This window comes from Mesoplodon densirostris, chromosome 4 (genome assembly GCF_025265405.1).
Source record: "Mesoplodon densirostris isolate mMesDen1 chromosome 4, mMesDen1 primary haplotype, whole genome shotgun sequence".
Taxonomy (NCBI): domain Eukaryota; kingdom Metazoa; phylum Chordata; class Mammalia; order Artiodactyla; family Ziphiidae; genus Mesoplodon; species Mesoplodon densirostris.
In genome coordinates this window covers 137,512,504-137,532,368 of record NC_082664.1, presented here as the reverse complement: position 1 = coordinate 137,532,368, position 19,865 = coordinate 137,512,504, and the positions used below count along the sequence as shown (strand labels likewise).

The window sequence follows — 19,865 nt, the reverse complement described above, 5'->3', positions numbered from 1 at the left end:
GAACCCGTGTCCCCTGCATCGGCAGGCGGACTCTCAACCAATGCGCCACTAGGGAAGTCCTCTGTTTTCTTTCTTGAGATATGTAGCCACAAAACCAAATCCTATTCTACTATAGTGAAAGATAACACCCAGAAATCTGACTTAATTTTACCATGCTTCTATACAAACTGGCTAAGGGACTCTAAAATTACATAATTAACCAGGGACTGTTTCCTCAGACTCCTACTCCCAGCAGAAACTGGGAGTTATAACTTTAGATTTCTCAAGAAAAGATCTCAGTTTTGAAGGTGTGATTTTAAATATTTTGGATCTTTACAATTGGTGCTAAATAGAATGCTCATTAATCATGCTCGCTGCGAAATTTAATAGCACAAATTCTTTGACAAAAAAGAAGCTAAAGATTATCTAACATCAGGGTCCTAAATGCTAAACAACAGCACTATCTAAATAATCCCCCCCTTTTCACTCTATTCTATACAGACAAAACAATTAAGAACAGTTTCTGACAATCAGCTTATGAAAACAGTCCTCTTGCAATTAGAAACTCTAACTTCAGAATTTTAAGCCAATTTCTGAAATAAACAGACCAAAAAAGGAGGAACAAATTATTTCAATCAGTCTATTATCAGGGAATACAAGTGTGCTATTAATTTTGCTTCTGTTTGTTGTGTGATGAATGGAACAAACATTTAAAAATTCTATTTAAAACTGAACTAAACACTGAAAGTGCCAAAGAAAAAAACTAAGTGAAAATAATTACTACGAAAATGCAAAATCTTGAAGAAAACCGCAAACCACAATTTAGAACAAATCACATAAACATTAAATCACAAGCCTAGTGCTTTTTATCCAACTCCCCCAAAGTAAACCACTTCCAATAAAATCAAACTGTATATATTAAAATCATTAAACTAAAACAAACTAGCAACGTCAAAAATACTTCCACTGCTCTGTCAATATTTATATTATACTAATAAAGACACAAGAGCCTTTTTTAGCCACTTGAAAAAACAAAACATTCTACATCTCAGGGAATAGAGCTTTGAGGGTTTACAGTAAAATGTTCTAAAATAACTTTCATTACTAAGTACAGTTAAATTTAGTTAATCAGAAATTTGGGAGAAAACTGGACAAGTGATTCAACTTAATCTTTTGGTTTAATCCTTGTTTTTAGCAGTGGTCACATCTGTTACATTTTTTAAATCCAGTGCTATAATGCCTTACTTAAAAAAGAATTTAAAATGCTTGTTAAATGAATTGAAATATATGAACTCATTCACCTATTTCTTTCTTTCAGAAACAAAGAACTGTATGTATTACTAAGGAGAATGTGTCCCCAAAACATATTTTATTGAAAACTTCATTACCTGAAGTGGAAACAAAAAGGGCATCAGAAAGGGGATTAGTATGAAAATGAAATTTTGAGACATCAGTTTCCTACTCAAATTGACACTGAATCAGCAAACAAAAGCATTTAAATTTCATTTCCAAGCCCACTTAGTAAATCTAGTTCCGGTTAGAGTATCTTTAATGTGCAAAAGCTCAGTAAAAGCAAGTATTCACCATGTAAGACACAGATAGGGTTCCCTTAACCTACTGCCCTCTAGACACATCACACACTGTTAAACAGGCAGCTACCACCAGATGCTCTCGCTAAAAATGGTCACAGATGGTCAGCTGTCCAGTTAATAGAACATACTGCTCTCCCAACAGCCAAAAGTAAGACGGAAAGGAGTGAGAGCTGTTAACACTTGCCTGCTTAGCAGGTTAAACCCATTAGCTTGCTGTAAGCTTGGCTAGGCCCCAAGAGTGACTTTCTAGAAAAGGAAGATGAGACCCTAGGGCTCTCAAGATTAGAAGGCATCTTAAAGGTGATCTAGTCAAAAGCTGCACAGTGCTTTAATCCACACAACTGCATCATTGCCAGTCAGCCAATACAGCCCTGGACACGGCAACTCCAGGGGTATGGAACGGGCCATCTAACAAGAAAGCCCTACAGCTGTGAGAGAGTACTCTGCAACCCTGCACTGCAATTCCTCCAGCCACTCAGTCTGACTCCAGTCAGGAGACACGCGGCTATTTTAATAGACGGGGTATATTGAGTATAACAAAATCATTTCCTACTTTTATGCACTATAAAATGATTTTAAATCCTTTGCAAATGGCACATGCAAAGGATTTTATGACATAAAAACACAGGCAGTAAATATATGCTATTTATTTTTAAAACATAGGAAGAAATAAAGGTATATAGGATGGAAAGCTATTATTCAGAGATTACAAAAAATTTCAACAAAAATCAATGGATCTTCTTCATATATATGCCATCTGTAGAAAATTTTTAAATTTTAAAGAATTGTTTTTAATTGGCTAAGTTTTAATGTTTCTCTAAACTTTTCACAAGCACAGCAGTCTTTTGTTTTTTTCTAATAAATTATTCATCTGTTTAGAATAAGCTACCTATATGTTCAGTAAGACTTGTCTAACAATCTACTGTTTTGTTATCTTCAATGTATGTATACTTCCCTATCAGGGAAGAAATTGGAGGTACTGAGTTTGATGTATGATTTTTCATCAAAAATTGTCTCAAATCCTGTTTCTTACTTGATACTGACTAAAATTTTCTTGATTAAATGACATGCATGTGGAAAGGGAGGGCACCCTGAGAAGGCATGGCTAGAAATAAATGCTGCTGAATAGCTGACAGTAGGTTGGGCTAACGTCATCTGAGTATCAATGGCTTAAGGAAGGTCACCCTGGAACACATGTAACTTCTCCTTGTCCTTTATAAAGCTGTGTGACAGGGATCAACTGTGAAACTTATTTAACCTAATGCAGATTCAATTAAATCCAACACAACAAGATTACAAGCAAAACGGCACCTGAAATATTACGGCAAAGAACTGGAAGATGGGGTTCTGCGTCCCTGGGTCTGAAAACAGATTCCCACCACTGCTTCTTACTGCACAGGGATTTGGGTCTAATGTTGTTCTCACAGCTTGTGCCGTGAGGCCAGGGGAAAAAAATGAAGCAGTCCCCTGTGGGACCCCTGTGCCTCTTCCCTTCCTGCACTCCAAAGGGCAGTCTGTTACAGGGAAAGCCAGAGTGCTTGTAAATTTCCACTATGTGCAGAAGGTGTGATAACAATCCAGTAGGAATTTAGTTGATGCTGCTTTGTGCTTAAGGGTAAAAATCTACTCACAAGCAACAAATAGCTAAGAGTGCATTCTACACCTTGAGTACATTTATGCTCACGCATTTACTGTAGTTATGTCTTTACTTTCTACTAAACATGTTTTCATCATGAAATCCTTTCACTGTGCAAAGATAGGATGAATAGGGAATAAAAATGTCTTTCAGAACTCTGATGAACCCAAACACAAAATTAAGTGCTTTTTCTTTAGCGTTTCTAGGTTAGAACTACATAAAGTAAATATTTACAGTTACATGGGTCATATGTAAGAGCATTATTTTGTACAAAATTTACACATCTTTCACACATGCAAAATAATACACCTACCTGGCACTCTCCGGCAATTTCTAAGTTAAACTTAAATTATTGTGTATTATCTGATCATTTGGTGATATTCCTAATTTTACATTTCTATTCTACATCCACCACACAGTCACAAGAATTGATCAGGATCTCACTCCACCAGAAGTGAACTTTAGAAAGAAAATCGATGCCCAAAGGTGGGGAGAAGATAGAAAGATAACCTGGTTATCTGACATTGTACCGATTCACTCACGATGGTGAGTCAAGGACCATTCACTGACTTAAGCAGTAGAATATGCACAATGATGCAGCAGGGTCAATTCTTTTCTTTTTACCATTAAGTCATTACTTCTGCCTTATATCCTATAACTTTCTTCCCAATTGGTCAGGGAGGAAGGGAAAAAGGAAAAACACAGTACAGGTTCACTCACCTAAACCACCGAGAGTATAGAGAAGGTCACTGGTGGCTAAGAAAATGGGTCCATTCTCCTGCTGCCCTTCTTCTCTGTAGTACAGCTTGTAGCCCTGAATGGTTGCTGTGTCCTCAGCATCTTGTTGCCACTTTACAGAAATGGTGGTACAATTCAGAGGCTCCAAATGTAACTCTGGAGACTTAGGGGCTAGAAAAATTCACCAGATGAATAAGAAACTCGTAATGCACATGAAAACACAGGATAGTATATGGCTCTCTCTGTTTTAAACCAACAGTTGCATAAAAATTCAATTCCAACAATTATACTTTACCTTAATATTAAAAATTCCACAATGATATTAAATTTTGAGACAGAATTAAAAATATAAAATACTACTTAAAAAACTAAGGTATATAAATAAGAACAAAATTACATGTGTATTTAAAGTTTTTTCAAAGAAGCAATATGTGTTTCCTAATTTTGACCATCCAATATTCCCCTGTGATAGAACAGGCATTATTATTAATCAATTAACAAGAAAAAGCCCAGTCATGTTACATTCCACATTAGTAAAAGAGGAGGCGGGTCTGGAACTTCCTAGTATTACGGTTTTTCTATTAAACTGATGATTTAAAAAAATATATATGGCAATGATATTAATTAGGTCTCTATTAATATATAACTTCTGGTAATTCAATTTGATTTGGACCCATCTGTCTTTGAAGGATCTGCTAAGTAAACATAGAGTAACCAAAAGTTTTACACACTAATGAGGCTCCATGCAAAAAGCAACTACTCAATAGAAACTTTAAAATTTTTTTCAATTAAGCCCATGATCGATGGAATACTTTAATTCATAAGACAAAATTTTAAAATATAAACATAAGTTAGATAAGAAAACAAAAGAAAAATACTGTGCCATTCTTCCTCAGTAGTCAACATTTACCTTTCACGCTTGTAGCTTTGGGTGTCCTGTGTGAGGTCCATACCGAAGACTCTCCCAGCCCCACTCTGGTGGCAGCAGTAATCCGCACCAGGTAGACACTGTCAGGCTTCAGGCCCTCTAACAGGTGCTCATGAGTGGTCCCCGGGAGCTCCAGAACGTGGATGGAGTTGTCAGTACTCAGGCGGAAGGACAGGCGGTAGAGGACCACCTGGCCCCGCCGATACTTGGCTGGGATTGGCAGCCAGGAGACGAGGATATCGGTGGGACTTCGACTTGTCAAACTAATTTCAGGAGGTCTCAGGGGAACTAGTCATACAAGAAAACAGGTTGCTTATAAATATTTAGAATCAAAATTGTCAACTAGCACACCAGTATTTATTGAAGTATTTTAACAGCAACACATCACATAACAAAGGAGAGAGAGATACTTTCAGCCCTAGCTGAGGTTTCCAGTCAAGCAGAGTACAAACCAGAAAAAGGAAGGAAAAAATAATGAGGGAGGATCCGATATAGAGAACCAAAGAAAGCAAGGTTTTCACTGTTGTTGTTGTGACTGTTCTGATGTTGTTTGGGATTAATATGAACTTACTTAATATGAGAATACTTCTCAGTAACCCTACCAAAATGCCTTAAAACAAGGAAGAGAGAACTACACAAGAATGGAGAAGCTTAGGACACCAGGGTTATAACCTAACAAATAATTTTAAGTGTTTAATAAGAGTTGTATCTTAAAAATTAGTGTGAATTTTGTATTCCTAATTATAATATATGGTGCTTAATATGAAAACAATGTTTTCCCTGTAAATAATTTGAATACAACAGGCAGTCCAGGAAAAGGAGCCAAGTATACTGGGAGGCAGTCTAATATTAAGAGCTAAGATGGGTTCTGGAGTTAGTCTCTGTGTAACTGATTCCCTGTTATATCAGTTACTACTGTCTGTGTGTGATCTTGGCCAAATTAATTTCTCTGTGTCTAGGTTTCTTCATATACAAAATGGGGATGAAAAGAATAGCTTCTTCTACAGGCTTTCCTACCTCAAGTAATGGCAATTATTTGTCCAACTGCTCAAGACAAAAACCTTGGTGTCACCCTTGACTCCTCCATACACTCTCCACATTCAATCCTATGACTCTACTACTCACACGGCCACCCCCTTGGTCCCTGCACCATCACCCTTAGCCTGTTTTGTTGCAATAGGCTCCTGACAGATTTCCCTGCCTCTGCCCTCTTCTTCAGCACCTAGTCTCCAATACATTTTGCTGTTAAATTGCAAGTCGGATCTTGTCACTCTTCTGCTCAAAATAGCGCCCATTTCACTCACAGTAAAAGCCAGAGTCCTCATTATGGATTCATACACAGCCCTACCTACTTATATGGTTGGTTCCTCATTCATTCTGTGCCTCATCTCCTACTGCTTTCTGCTTGTTCCCTCCAGTCCAGCCATGCTTGTGCTTCAGGCCCTTAGCAATTTCCATGTCCTTTCTTAGAATTCACGTCCCCCAGTCATCTGCCTAGCCAGCTCCCTCATTTTCATTTCCTCCAGGTCTTCAAGTATCACCTATTACATGAGGTATCTCTGTCTAAAGCCTTACCCCTCTCCCTGCTTTTTCCCCTTCTCCTCAACACTTATTACTATCTAACAGAGCATATCATTGATGTTTATCTTATTTCTTGTTCCTCCGTCCCTTCTCCCACAACAGAAAGTAAGCTCCACAAGGTATGGGACAATCTTTTGTCTCTTTCATTCACTATTAAATACTGAATAACACATAGCATGTACTCAATAAATATTTGTTGAATGAATGAAATAATAGGTAGGAAAGGGAAAACCAATCAAGCATTTCTGAGTCCTTTATGTGTATGAACTCATGAATTCTCACAAAAACCCAATGAAGAAAGTGCCATTATCATTTCTACTTTATAGCTGAGGAAACTGAGGTACAAAGAAGTCAAATCACTTACCCAAGGTCACACAGCTTGTAAGTGAAGAAGTAGATCTAGAGCCTATATTCTTATCCCCTACACCCTACTATCTCTTACATAAAAATGTTCTTCTATCATAGGGTTATGTAGGGATTAAAGGATATAAATGGTGGGAATGTTTTTAGAACAGGCAGTGTTAGACACTCCAAAAGTGTTAGTTGTATCTGACGTGCACACTAGGAGACCCACACATCTCAGTCTGAGAAGTACAGGCTGAGGAAATGGGGGAATACTGATACAGAAAATTGAAAAGCAGTGTCAGAAGTCTGTATGTTATCCAGAAAACAAAATGAAAATTAAACAAAAAAGTTGCAGAATAAGGAAAGGTTTAAAAGGAGAAAAACTTTGAGATCACAACTTAATTGGAATTGGCAAGCTTTAACCAGTAGCTTGCTATGCTAAGACACATTTTCTTGAAGGGTATGTGGGAATACACCTCATATACCAAATAAACCCAAAACAACTACAACAAACACCAGTCTGTGTTTCACCTTAGATATGCATGTCAGAGGTTGTTAAATGTAATTAGGTAACCAGAGAGGTCATGGTTCACTCTAAAATGGAACAGACTCTTAAACAAAAACTGAAATGTGGAATTCAGCATCCAGATCAATGACAATTTTTCATTTAGTAAAGGTCTGAATTTATAAACATTTACACAAGTAGTAGTATAGAGATATAATAGATCTGGGACCAAATGGACAAAGAAAAAGTTGTGAGAATCATTTAAATAAAAATGTTTTGAAAACTAAAGGTGGACCATTTCTTGAGGATGCAAAAACATTTGTAAAGGTAGAATAGTATAATTAAGTATATGTTAAACAATCCCCCTTTCACACTGCAGAGTACAAACATGGGCCATGGAGAGGCCCTGAAGAGAGAGATGAAGAGTCAGAGGAGGAGAAACAGTTCTCCAGGACTATTTTAATGGATAGAATTTCCCACCGCTGTAAGAGTATATGGAGGCCTGCCCTCAAAAGGACAGCAACTCAATTTCCAACCCCAGGTAACAAACTGAACAGGCAATACTTTCCTGCTTATGCAGAATAAGCACAATGTATCTAAAAATAAACTAACTGCTATCTGATTTTATAAGAATTTTTTTAACTGACAAGTACTAAACTTCTTAAACTCCCAGTTTCAGAAGTCCAATGCCTCTGACCTCCAGTCATTACATACACTCAATATGTAACTGTCATTATATTTTTTCCCGCCTAGAGAATCTCACATTTTGTTCTCCTCAGTAAAGAAAAGAAAACAAACCAAAAACCCTGCAACGCATTTACAATTTAAACCAGGAACTTGAAGAAACAGAAGGACAATTTTGTTATTAAAATTTGTATTACGAATTATAAATGAAAGTGCTCTTCATCATTTTACTGCCAAAAATTGAGAGTAAGATTTGAAATGGTAAATTAGCCTGCTGGTTATCACATTTGCTTTTGTTTTTGTTTTTAAACCAAAACCAGGATATTTTCTCTGAGTTAGAACACATATTCACTGAAAGTGATAAAGCATATTACTGTTAATGCTGAGATGACCTAGAGTCACATTTTCTTACCATCCTCTAAAGTGTTCTGTGTCACGTGGTCGGACATCTGGCTGGCTCCCATTGGCATATAAGCCACAATGTAGAAAGTATAATTGCTGGCAGGTTCCAAGTCATCAATAAGATAATGAGTTGTGTCATTTCCGATGACTACTTGATACTCTTCATTGTTTAAACCTAGGTTAAGGAATCAGTGTCTAAAAATTATGAATATTCAAAATAAAATTAACAAGACCATTACTATTTTCTTCCACTATAAAACACTGATCCTTGGATCTGTGTTATCTTTTGTGACCCTTTAAAAAATGTGAATAGGAAGATTTTTATTTTCTAAAAGTAACCATGTCTTGTTACAAATTACTAGTTTGAATTTTTCCTGAATAAATCAAACTGAAAACAATTAATCTTCTCTAAACATCACTTAACATCTAGTCAAAACCCACAGCAGAGACAATGTACAGCAGTAACACAACAGAGTTTAACGCTACAGAATACTGTAGTTCATTAACAGTGTAAAGTTTACTTGCTTAAACTCATGGTTTCCTTTTTCTTTTAAACATAAATGGAGAGACAGCAGGGAATGTAATGGCTCTACTCGTTATAAAAACAAACCAAACCAAAAGTTGTCCTGCAAAAGATCTCATTTTGCCCCTAGAGATTCTATTAAATTTGACTGACACAAGTTGTTCTTTTTACTTATATTGAAAGCAAAAGAACTGGGAGGCACAGAATGTCCTTCAAAATGTTTTTTTCCACAATGAGGTTTTTTTTTCCCCCCTAGAGAGGAAAAAAATTCTCAGCAATTCCTAATAAAATATGCATAGCAAGGTATAGAAGAGGATTTGTCTTTGTGGGATTTAATTCCTACAGAGTAAACTTGTAAAGTGGAACAAGAGCACTGGCAGCTACTGTGCTTTGTGAACAATTCACAGTAAATGCACGTCAACTTAATCAAGACTCTCTAAGGATGGAGCCCCTTCTCTCCACACTGGATTTATAAACAAAACAGAAGGCAAATTCCACTATTAAGTTTTCCCACATTTCTGAATTAACTTGATAGCATTTTAATTAGACAAGATTACAGGCATTTCACAACAGACTAGCTAATGGTTCGTTAATTAGGAACTGCATAGTACGATTTCTGACCTACCAAACAAGGTCCTTGAGTTCGAATTAAAAAGCCTTGTTCTGCCTTTGAATAGACCACTGAGCCGCATGTGGAGGGCTCTAATGAAACAACCATAATAGCGAACAAGAGTGGTCTCCACCAAAACCAGCATTCCTTTTACCTTCTTAAATCATTAAAAAGGGAATTAACATACTCCAACGTGCTCAGTTAACAGACTTTCATTCTTCTTGCTACCATGACCCCTGATTGAAATTCAAAATACTCCTTTTCAAAATACTACTTCAAAGTACAAAAAACAAACAACAACAAACCACCTGTTTCTACAGACAATTTTATTAGATCACCATTCTCTGGGTATCTGAATTTCTTTGGAATGTCTATCACATAAAAAGTAGGCTGTTTTTTTTTTTTTTTTTTTTTTTTTTTTCTGTACGCGGGCCTCTCACTGCTGTGGCCTCTCCCGTTGCGGAGCACAGGCTCCGGACACACAGGCTCCGCGGCCATGGCTCGCGGGCCCAGCCGCTCCGCGGCATGTGGGATCTTCCGGGATCGGGGCACGAACCCGTGTCCCCTGCATCGGCAGGCGGACTCTCAACCACTGCGCCACCAGGGAAGCCCTAGGCTGTTTTGTATACAACTAAAATCTGTAAACCTCTGCCATTGTTTCCATGAGAAATCAATAGTGAAATCTCTAGGATTTATAACTAGTTTTTCCTTTTCCTCTAAATTTTTGCCAAAAGAAAATATGAGGATAGGGCCTCCCTGGTGGCGCAAGTGGTTGGGAGTCCGCCTGCCGATGCAGGGGATACGGGTTCATGCCCCGGTCTGGGAGGATCCCATATGCCGCGGAGCGGCTGGGCCCGTGGGCCGTGGCCGCTGGGCCTGCGCGTCCGGAGCCTGCGCTCCGCAACGGGGGAGGCCACAACAGTGAGAGGCCCGCATACCGCAAAAAAAAAAAAAAAAAAAAAGAAAATATGAGGATAAAAAAGATTCCAGAAATGGAACTGAATAAAATTTTTAAGAAAGACTTGATATCTACTTTTATATAATAAATGAGATATCAATAAAGAGTGTCCTGCTCAATTTTTAGAGAGTTCTATGAGATTTCAGAAAATAATCAAAATATATAAAATCATATTACGGGGAATCTGAAAATGTTTACATTCCCCTTTAAAAATAACATGCTATAGTGACTACAGTTCACCTTATTATTTTATTAAGCAGTTGTACCATTGTTCCTATGTAACTGCATACTTAAATTGATATATTTAAGTCTTAGGTAAGGAATTTACATCTCGGCTGAAACGAAATTCGTAAGTACACTACTCTAACTTTTAGCAGGCAGAGATGGTACTTATTTCTAAACAGAAAATCTTAAACTATACTTATATACATAAAGTATACAACAATACAAAATTTTACAAAAAAATTTATACACAGGTGATATAGTAATTACTTTATTAAAAGAGGTAAATGCCATAGAACTTTAAAAATATTTTGTGGATTATGTGAGACATCATTTATATTGAAAACAAATCCCTGACAGTAAATAGCACATAAAAATAAAAAGTACTCAAATTGCTTACCTTCTGCTTTCATGTAGTGCACAGAATAAGCGATGACTTTGTCTGAATTATAAAGTGGCCTCTCCCAAGCTAAAAGGATGGCTGAACTTGACATGGTTTCAGCATGCACGTTATAGGGAGCACTGGGTCTGTCTTCTGACATTACTACAGTCAGTCTGGCTCTAGATAAAATAGATCCTTGGCTGTTCTCAGCCATGCACTGATAAATAGCATCATCTTCAGGAATAATCTGGTTAATTACCAATTTACTGAGGAAAGAAAAAAATTATTTCAATGAAAATTCTAAGGATGACATAAAAATTAAGTTAAGCTATTACTAAGTGCACTCTTAATTTTAAAAAACAAGTTATTAAGAACAAAAAACTGTGTGACCAGCCCTACTAAAAAAATCTATATGAATTGCTTAAAATTACTCTTATTTTCTGAGTCTATATAAATAAGTACTTGTGATATCCAAATCCTGTTTGCTTTAGGTGACAGCTTAATCTCTTTTTTAAAATTTGGCTTTTATTAAGAAAGTATATTAATCTGTAGTAGCATCTAAATTTCTATAACATTGCAATGTTACATAAAATTCAGGTCAACAAAAATGTTCAAAAGTTTTGTTCAACATACAAGAGTGATACAAGAAGATTCATATTTATACTAATAAAAATGAGTTCTTAAAATCATTAAGTTTGAACTGTGGAGGAACTCTTAGAGACTTAATTATTTCCTTCTAAATTCCTCACTTTATGGAACAAGGAACTGAGACTCCAAAGGGTTAACATGCTTGCTAATAACTTAGCTGGTGGTTTACCAGGACCAGAACCCAGGTCTGGGGAACTGTTCCAACATTCATTTCATTATAATCTACCACTTCCACGATCCACATATAAAATACAAAAGGATTTTTGACGTGCTGATATTACAGTCTTAAGTTAATTTCTTATTGATTTTACTTCAGTTTAAAATACCAGGATAATTTAGGTATTTGATATTATAACTATAACCGTTTCACATAAGAATTACTAAAGCCATTATATCTTATCTAAAATAGTAGCAAAGTGACTTAGCCCACCTGTTGTACATTTTAATTCTACCATTTGAATGTATCTTCCTTCCGTTTTTCAACCATGACATTTTGGGTGAGGGGATTCCTTCTGCCTGACATACAAATCGAGCAGTACCAGCTCGAGGTCTCGTTAAACTTTCTGGCCATTCGACAAATGAAGGAGGAGCTATTTTTAAAGAAAAAAGAAAATATTTTTGTGGTCCAAACAGGAATGATATAGAGTCAAGGAAGAGTACAGCAAGTGACGCAAGTCCCACCCCTGAAAATATTTGACATTCTGAGCTTCCTGTCTACACTCTACATCTATCTATCTCTCCAGATGCCTTTTCTCTGCATTGCTCAGTTAATGTCCACTTTCCCCAGGCTTTCCCCATTGACACCATCTATACGAACACACTAAAAATATGTGTGCCATAATCCTAACTTAACCAAGCCCAATATACAGCCACTTGTGAATGCATGGAGACAATAGATTAAAATCTTAGACTGGTCAATGGGTATATGAATTTGTAGGTGGGTGAGAAAGAAATTAAAAAGGAAGCTTAAATTAACTAAGAAGGACCATAATGTTACAAAAGCAAACAGGATGGTAACTTCAGAGTGATTCTAGTTATATTTTAACATAAGGCTTTAATTTCCTCCTAAAATTCATCACTGGTTTACAATTTCATATCAACACTACAAAATTCAAGAAAAGTGGAAGTAAGCTACGAGATAAAACAGCAAATGTTAAAATGTAAGATTCTCCTGATTGCAGAAGGAAAGAAAACATACCTAATACAGTTAAAGTTGCCATGGCAACTGTAAAGTTGCGTGTGCCCGGGGTAGTGGCCCGACAAACATATACTCCAGCGTGTTGCAGCCTGATGTCAGATATCATGAGATTACCATTTCCAAGCACCCGAGTATTGAAGACATCAATGGACTTGTGATCTATTTCAAAGAGAACATTTCAGTTAAAACAATGTAACATGTGATCTAAAATTTGTCAAAAGATCACTATTCAAACAATCATTATCATAAAAAGTCTAAAATTTTCTATGCTAAAACTTTTCTCTACACACTGAAATACCAGAAAGTTAAAAGCCACATAATTGCCAAACATATGTGCTGTATATAAAATAAACATGTTATCAGTTTCTCCCGTATGAACAAAGTTGAAGGAAAAGACTTTTTTTTTTTCCTAAGACTTACCAAGACGGCTCCAAGAAATGATTGGTTTGGGATTTCCTGTGGCCGCACATTCTAAAATAACAGTCTGATGAAGAGACGTTGTTATGTTCTGTGGACCTGCTATAATGGTTGGTGTGTGGAAGGATTTAGACTCCTTACCTTTGAGATGGAAAAGGCAGGATGTAAGAAAAAATTATAAATAAGATATAATGAATGAAATGAGTTAAAATATCTGTTCTGAAGTTTTTCACTTTTTTCTTTTTTGAAAACAACTTTATTGAGATATAACTCACCCATTTGAAGTATATAATTCAATGGTTTTTAGTACTTTCAGAGTTATACAACTATTACCATAATCAATTTTAAAACATTTTCATCACCCCAAAAAGAAACTCCATCCCATCAGCAATCACTCCCCAATCTCCTCTCCCCATAGCCTGACAACTACTTTGTGTCTCTGGATTTGCCTATTCCAGACATTTCATAAAAAAGGAACCATACATTATGTGGTCTTTTGGGACTGGCTTTTCACTTAACATAATGTTCAAGGTTGATCTAAGCTGTAGTATGTATCAGTACTTCATTTCTTTTTATTGAATAATAATAATAGATTAATACTTAATTAAATGGATAAGACACATTTTATTTATCCATTCATTGGTTGATGGACACTTAGGTTGTTTCCATATCATCCACTTTTAATTGAGGTTCAAACACTGACTTAATGCTTTCACTAATCTTGTTAGGAATTTATGTGACAGTGGGGAGAACAAAGAAGTGTGAGAGTGCTTTTGTCTTTATGCTTCATACCAAGAAGCTAATAGATACCACCTAAAATTAAAACATGGCATTAAAAATTTAATTTCAGTCTCAATGTTTCTGTGAAAAAATTTTTAGTCTTAAAGGATCTTTTAGGAAGTAATATCTCTTGTTTAGCGTAAACACTCATGTGAAGTTCAACAATGTCTTTAGGTCTGGTTTTCTTCCACTACATTCAAGCAAATTTAATTATTTAAAAATAAAAATCTATGGGCTTCCCTGGTGGCGCAGTGGTTGAGAGTCCCGCAGTGGTTGAGAGTCCGCCTGCCGATGCAGGGGATGCGGGTTTGTGTCCCGGTCCGGGAAGATCCCACATGCCGCAGAGCAGCTAGGCCCGTGAGCCATGGCCGCTGGGCCTGCGCGTCCGGAGCCTGTGCTCCGCAATGGGAGAGGCCACAGCAGTGAGAGGCCCGTGTACCACAAAAAAAACCAAAAAAAACAAAAAAAACTAGCATCTATGTATAATTCCATTTTAATAAAATAAATATTTCTTTCTTCATATTCATCTCTCAAGTTAGTTTCCCTTCTAACTATATTTATGAATGGCAAAATATATGAAATTATGTTCACTTAATGTCAACAGTGATAATCTCTGGATATGGAACTAGGGACATTTTTAAAATATATCTTTGTACTTTTTACACTGTTTAATGTAAAAAAAATTATTTTACTTTTATAGACATTACTCTTTAAAATAAAACATGCATCATTTCTACAAATGCAAATTATAATTTTTCTTAAAACAACAAACAGAAAAACCCAAACTGGAAACAAATGTATTTTTATTGACAATGGACAATTTTAGTGGAAATAGATGATTATTATTCTTTTTTGAGATTTTCTGTATTTTATATATTAAAAACAAAAATGAAGTATTTACAAAACAAAAATTCAATCTTTCTTAAAGATGTTGACATTGACATATAAAACAAGTTAGTTTGAGAAGAAGGTTGCTTAAATAGATAAAAATGATCATTTTCCAAATAGATAACAATAAAATTTAAATGTAATTAAAGTACTACTTTATGGCATACTATTATAGCCAGAGAAGGCAAATTAATAGCTGGTCCAATTAAAAACTGAAAAATCAACTTATGTGTGGTACCTGGAATCACTGTGAGCGAGGCCTCCATACTTTTACGTCTGTGGGCTACAGTAGCAGCAACACAACGGTAATTTCCAGCATCTTTTTGGTCAACATCATAGATCTGTAATACTCCTGTTGGTAGTGCAGTTACCCTGTCATGAGAGGGAAGATGATTAAACTCTCTGTAGTAGATTTTATATTTTATCTTAACATATATTCTATGATAAGAATTCATATACTCAACCTTTTAAAAATCCCAGATGCAATAATACTTTAAAGACTTTTAAAAATATTAGCTTGATTCAACTGTTTTCATTTTGGTTACTACAACTCTCTAAAACATAAGTAATTATGCTGCATCTCAGCAGTCCTCAACCTTTTTGGCACCAAGAACGGGTTTTGTGGAAGACAATTTTTCCCCAGTCCCCCCAGGGATGATTCGAGCATGTTACATTTATTGTGTGCTTTATTTCTATTATTATTACATTGTAATATATAATTAAATAATTATACAACACACCATAATACAAAATCAGTGGGAGCCCTGAGCTTGTTTTCCTGCAACTAGATGGTCCCATCTGGGGATGGTGGGAGACAGTGACACCTGAAGTGTGTTGCTTATGTCCTGTCTACTCTGTAAGACGCAACTTGATTGTCACTTGCCACTGACAGGGTTCTGATATGAGTCTGCAAGCAACTGATTTATTATGGTCTCTGTGGAGCCAAACCTCTCTGCTAATGATAATCTGTATTTGCAGCTGCTCCCCAGTGCCAGCATCACCACCTCGGCTCCACCTCAGATCATCAGGCAGTAGATTCTCATAAGGAACGTGCAACCTAGATCCCTCGCATGTGCAGTTCACAGTAGGGTTTGCGCTCCTATGGGAATCTAATGCTGCTCAGGAGGCGGAGCTCAGGCGGTAATGTGAGCCATGGGGAGCGGCTGTAAATACAGATGAAGCTTTGCTGCTCACCTGCCGCTCACCTCCTGCTGTGCGGCCTGGTTCCTAACAGGCCACGGGCAGGTAACAGTCCATGGCCCGGGGGTTGGGGACCCCTGCTCTATGTGATTTGGGAAATCTATCAGTGTAATTTTACACAGAATCTCACTTGACATTATAGCTTACATTTAGCTAACTGGTGGTCTAGAGTTTAGTATGATATTTTTCAAATACCTGATTTTTTGCCTATTAATATCTATGTACTCTCCAAGATATATCTGAATGTAAGTTTTTTTTTAAGCTCTTCCTTGAATAACTTTGTCCATCTTAGTTCTCTCTACCATTTCAGCAAATGATTTTTGCCTCCTAAGGAATATTACTACTCATCAGGATTGGAATCAAACTTTTGAAGTTGCTGCCGAGTTGACCCCTAAACTCCGACCACCTTCAGAGCACTAGGTGTGTGTATGCACACGAGCGTGTGTGTGTGTGTGTGTGTGTGTGTGTGTGTGTGTGTGTGCAGTGTAGAGGGGGTTGGTAAGCAGAAGGCAGAGATGGAAGTGGGCAACCACCACTGCGTATATGGGAGACCCTTACACCAGCACTACTATCCCCAGCACTAAAAGTGTAATTCAGCTTCCTAAATCCTTGGGCTGCCATCCAGGTACTCAGGTGGTCCCATGATTGGAAAAGATGTTTGAGGAAAGGAACAAAGCACTAAGGTAGAGTATATGAATTCTGATCTGAAACAAAAAACCAGGAACTATGCCCCATGTACCAGAGACTGATGATCTAATTCTTTGCCTAAGTTTGAAATGTCTTTAAGAAATTGGTTATTGTTACCATAAATGAAAATAAGCTCCACAGTGGTCTTTCCCCATATACAGTTTTATGATGAAGTCCTTGTCATTCCTGTATCATATTCAAAGAGAAAAGCTGTATTTACCTGTCCATAGTTACAGGTAGAGTTGTCCGATTTAATTCCCATGTTATGACTGCAGGAGGGTTTGATGAAATCTTGCATGCAAATCTAGCAACTCCACCTTCTTGGACCTCAGTAGAAATTGGCTGAACTTCAAATGCAGAAATAGCTATAAGATAAAGTTTGTCAAATTCAGAATAAGTACCTGCACTATCATACTATACTTGGAAATAACATTATGCTAGATATTATTTATCAAACTTTAACTCCTGCCCAGACATAAGGCCAACTCAACTTAACAAGCACAAAGAGAAATTAAGGAATAATTTTAGAAATACTACTGGGCAGTTGTCCAGCTAAAGGAGTTTGGTTTTTCCCAAAATGAAATTCTCAAGAAACTCAGATCTATTTCAGAAAAAAATTAATATAACTGAAACAAAAATAAGCAATTACCAATGGTATGTAATGATATACTAAGCTGTGTAGTACAAATCTCAAACACTATTGTATTTCAGAGGAGAGGGAAATCAATAAAGACAGATTAGTCAGGTAAAAACCTTTTACAGGGATTGCTTGTGAATTGAGTTTTGAAGAACCCTTTGGGTTTAGATGGAAGGAGAAAAAAAAGACATTCCAGGTTAAAGGAGTAACATGAAGGCAAGCACAGAAGTAAGAAATGTGCAGCCTGCGTTCACAAGATTCTACGGTAACAGCCAGGACTAACTACTGTAGAATAAATCAGAAAAAGGGTTCATGGAAAAGTGGAAGGAGAGTAGAGATAAAACAGATTTGTACCATGGTACAAATTAAGGCATCACTGAAAAGTTTTGAGCAAAGGAGTGTCATGAAAACAGTAGTGTCTGGGAAAAATTAATCAGGTATTGTTAGATAGGATGGATTGAAGAAAAAGAGCCTTAAATCAACAGACCAACAGGCTGTTTAAGTCAAAATGAAAGAACTGGGTGGTGGCAGTGAGAATGGAGAGATTCTATAGGTATAATGAAAACAAGAGACTTGGTTCTTATTAGACGGACATGTGACTCCATGTCTGGAATCAAATGAGGTTGGTATTGATGGAGCAGGATGAGAGAGGAAAGAGTGAAGACAAATGATGTGTCTGATGAATAAAAAGGTACACAGACTCGAGAGACTATCTTTAGACTTAAATAAGTCTTAAATGTTGATATTTTCTAGATAATTCTTCTTTAGTATTCTAGACAAGCCTCTAGGAACTGGTCATCATGTCCACGGTTTCACATTTTGATGGAGTCCAGACTCCAGGTAATAGTGTAGCTTGCCTTCCCTCTACGAAGTCTCCCAGGATATAAAGAAAGGGCCCCAATGATAGTCTTACTCCCCATCCTCAAACTCCAGTTCAAAAAATAAATATGCCTTTACAATTTACCAATAAAATGAGAAATTATGAAGAAAAATAGAAGGAATAAGGGCTAGATGCCTTATGCTTCATTAGACTGGGAAGGGTAAAAGGTCACAGAAGACTAACAAATTCTGCCTTGGACTTGACTTCATTAATCTGTAAATGAATCATGGGCCTTTAGAGGTATGGAACAAAGTCAGTGAATAAAATGAAAATATTCTTAGGAGTATCAACTTCCAAGGGTGGAGTGGGGGTAAATTAATACTTTATTTATGTAGGTAACAAAAAATTCCTACTTCTTTAAGAACACTGGTTTTCAAACTGCTGTTGTCAGTGGATCCACAAGGTCAAAAGCATTTTTATGATAATCATCCTTTGCCTTTTTCACTTTCATTTCTGTTGAGTATATAGTGTTTCCAGAAGCTACATGATGGGTGATAAAGCAACAGACCTAATGCAGTGTGAGAATCCAGCTGTCTTCTATTAAGCTAATTAAAGAGATTTGGGCAAATGTAAAACAATGTCACTCCTCTCACTAAAATGTTTTGGAAAATAGTTACTTTTCATTAAATGTATATGTTAATATATAATTGATCAATGTTTTCATTTCAAAATTAATTAATGAATATTTTTAAAATTTCTAAGTTTCGATTTCTAATAATAAAGTATCAATAGATATAACCCATATAAACAAAAGCTCTTTGAGGTCCTCAAGAAGTTTTAAGCATATAAAGAGTGAGACTAAAATGTTTAAGAATCACTATTCAAGAACACCAAACTCTCAAAATCAATAGTTTTTCTTTTTAATTGCTTCTGTAATCACTTACTAGGATATTAATCTATTTACAAACAAATAACAATGTAAGCTTATCTTTCATTTAATTAAACTTTTGTCGAATATATTCATATTTCGGGGGAATTAAGACCTAAGTTTTGAAAAGTTTAATGCCTGCTTTATGAATTATTAATTGCTCTTGATTCTATATTTATTTTTTCCATGTGTGAGGAGGTGACCTTTAGCTTTAGTTGTCATTGATAATCCCATCTATATTCAATTTACAGACTTCAAAGTGGGAATTTTTATCTTACTCTTTCCCAGCATTTACCTCCCCAGATTGAAATATCTAATATAGGTTAACTTTTCTTCATAAACCAGTAGTTCCTCCAACCCCATCTATTTGAACAATTTCTTCTTCCATTATCCCATTACAATCAATCAAGCACCTAATTCAGTATGTTTTATCTGATACACATACATATGAGACATATCTCTATCTATCAATATACATCTCATATTTGACTTCTCTCCATCCCTAATAGTACTCTTTTTTTATTCAGGTCCTTATCACCTACTGCCTGGAAGTCTTGCTGGAGTGTCTTAGGTGAGA

At 36.3% G+C, this 19,865-nt stretch overlaps 1 protein-coding gene across 1 annotated transcript in view; it reads right to left on the bottom strand.

The window, feature by feature from the left end:
• Positions 1-19,865, bottom strand: part of PRTG (protogenin) — a 128,938-nt gene that overhangs the window by 55,436 nt on the left and 53,637 nt on the right. Inside the window, exons 3-11 of the mRNA XM_060096117.1 lie at positions 17,124-17,268; positions 15,255-15,388; positions 13,352-13,489; positions 12,932-13,090; positions 12,164-12,323; positions 11,104-11,351; positions 8,401-8,565; positions 4,856-5,161; positions 3,928-4,116 (exon numbers count right to left, since the gene is read on the bottom strand). Of these exons, the coding sequence (XP_059952100.1) occupies positions 3,928-4,116; positions 4,856-5,161; positions 8,401-8,565; positions 11,104-11,351; positions 12,164-12,323; positions 12,932-13,090; positions 13,352-13,489; positions 15,255-15,388; positions 17,124-17,268 (1,644 nt within the window). The remainder of the gene's footprint in view (positions 1-3,927; positions 4,117-4,855; positions 5,162-8,400; positions 8,566-11,103; positions 11,352-12,163; positions 12,324-12,931; positions 13,091-13,351; positions 13,490-15,254; positions 15,389-17,123; positions 17,269-19,865) is intronic.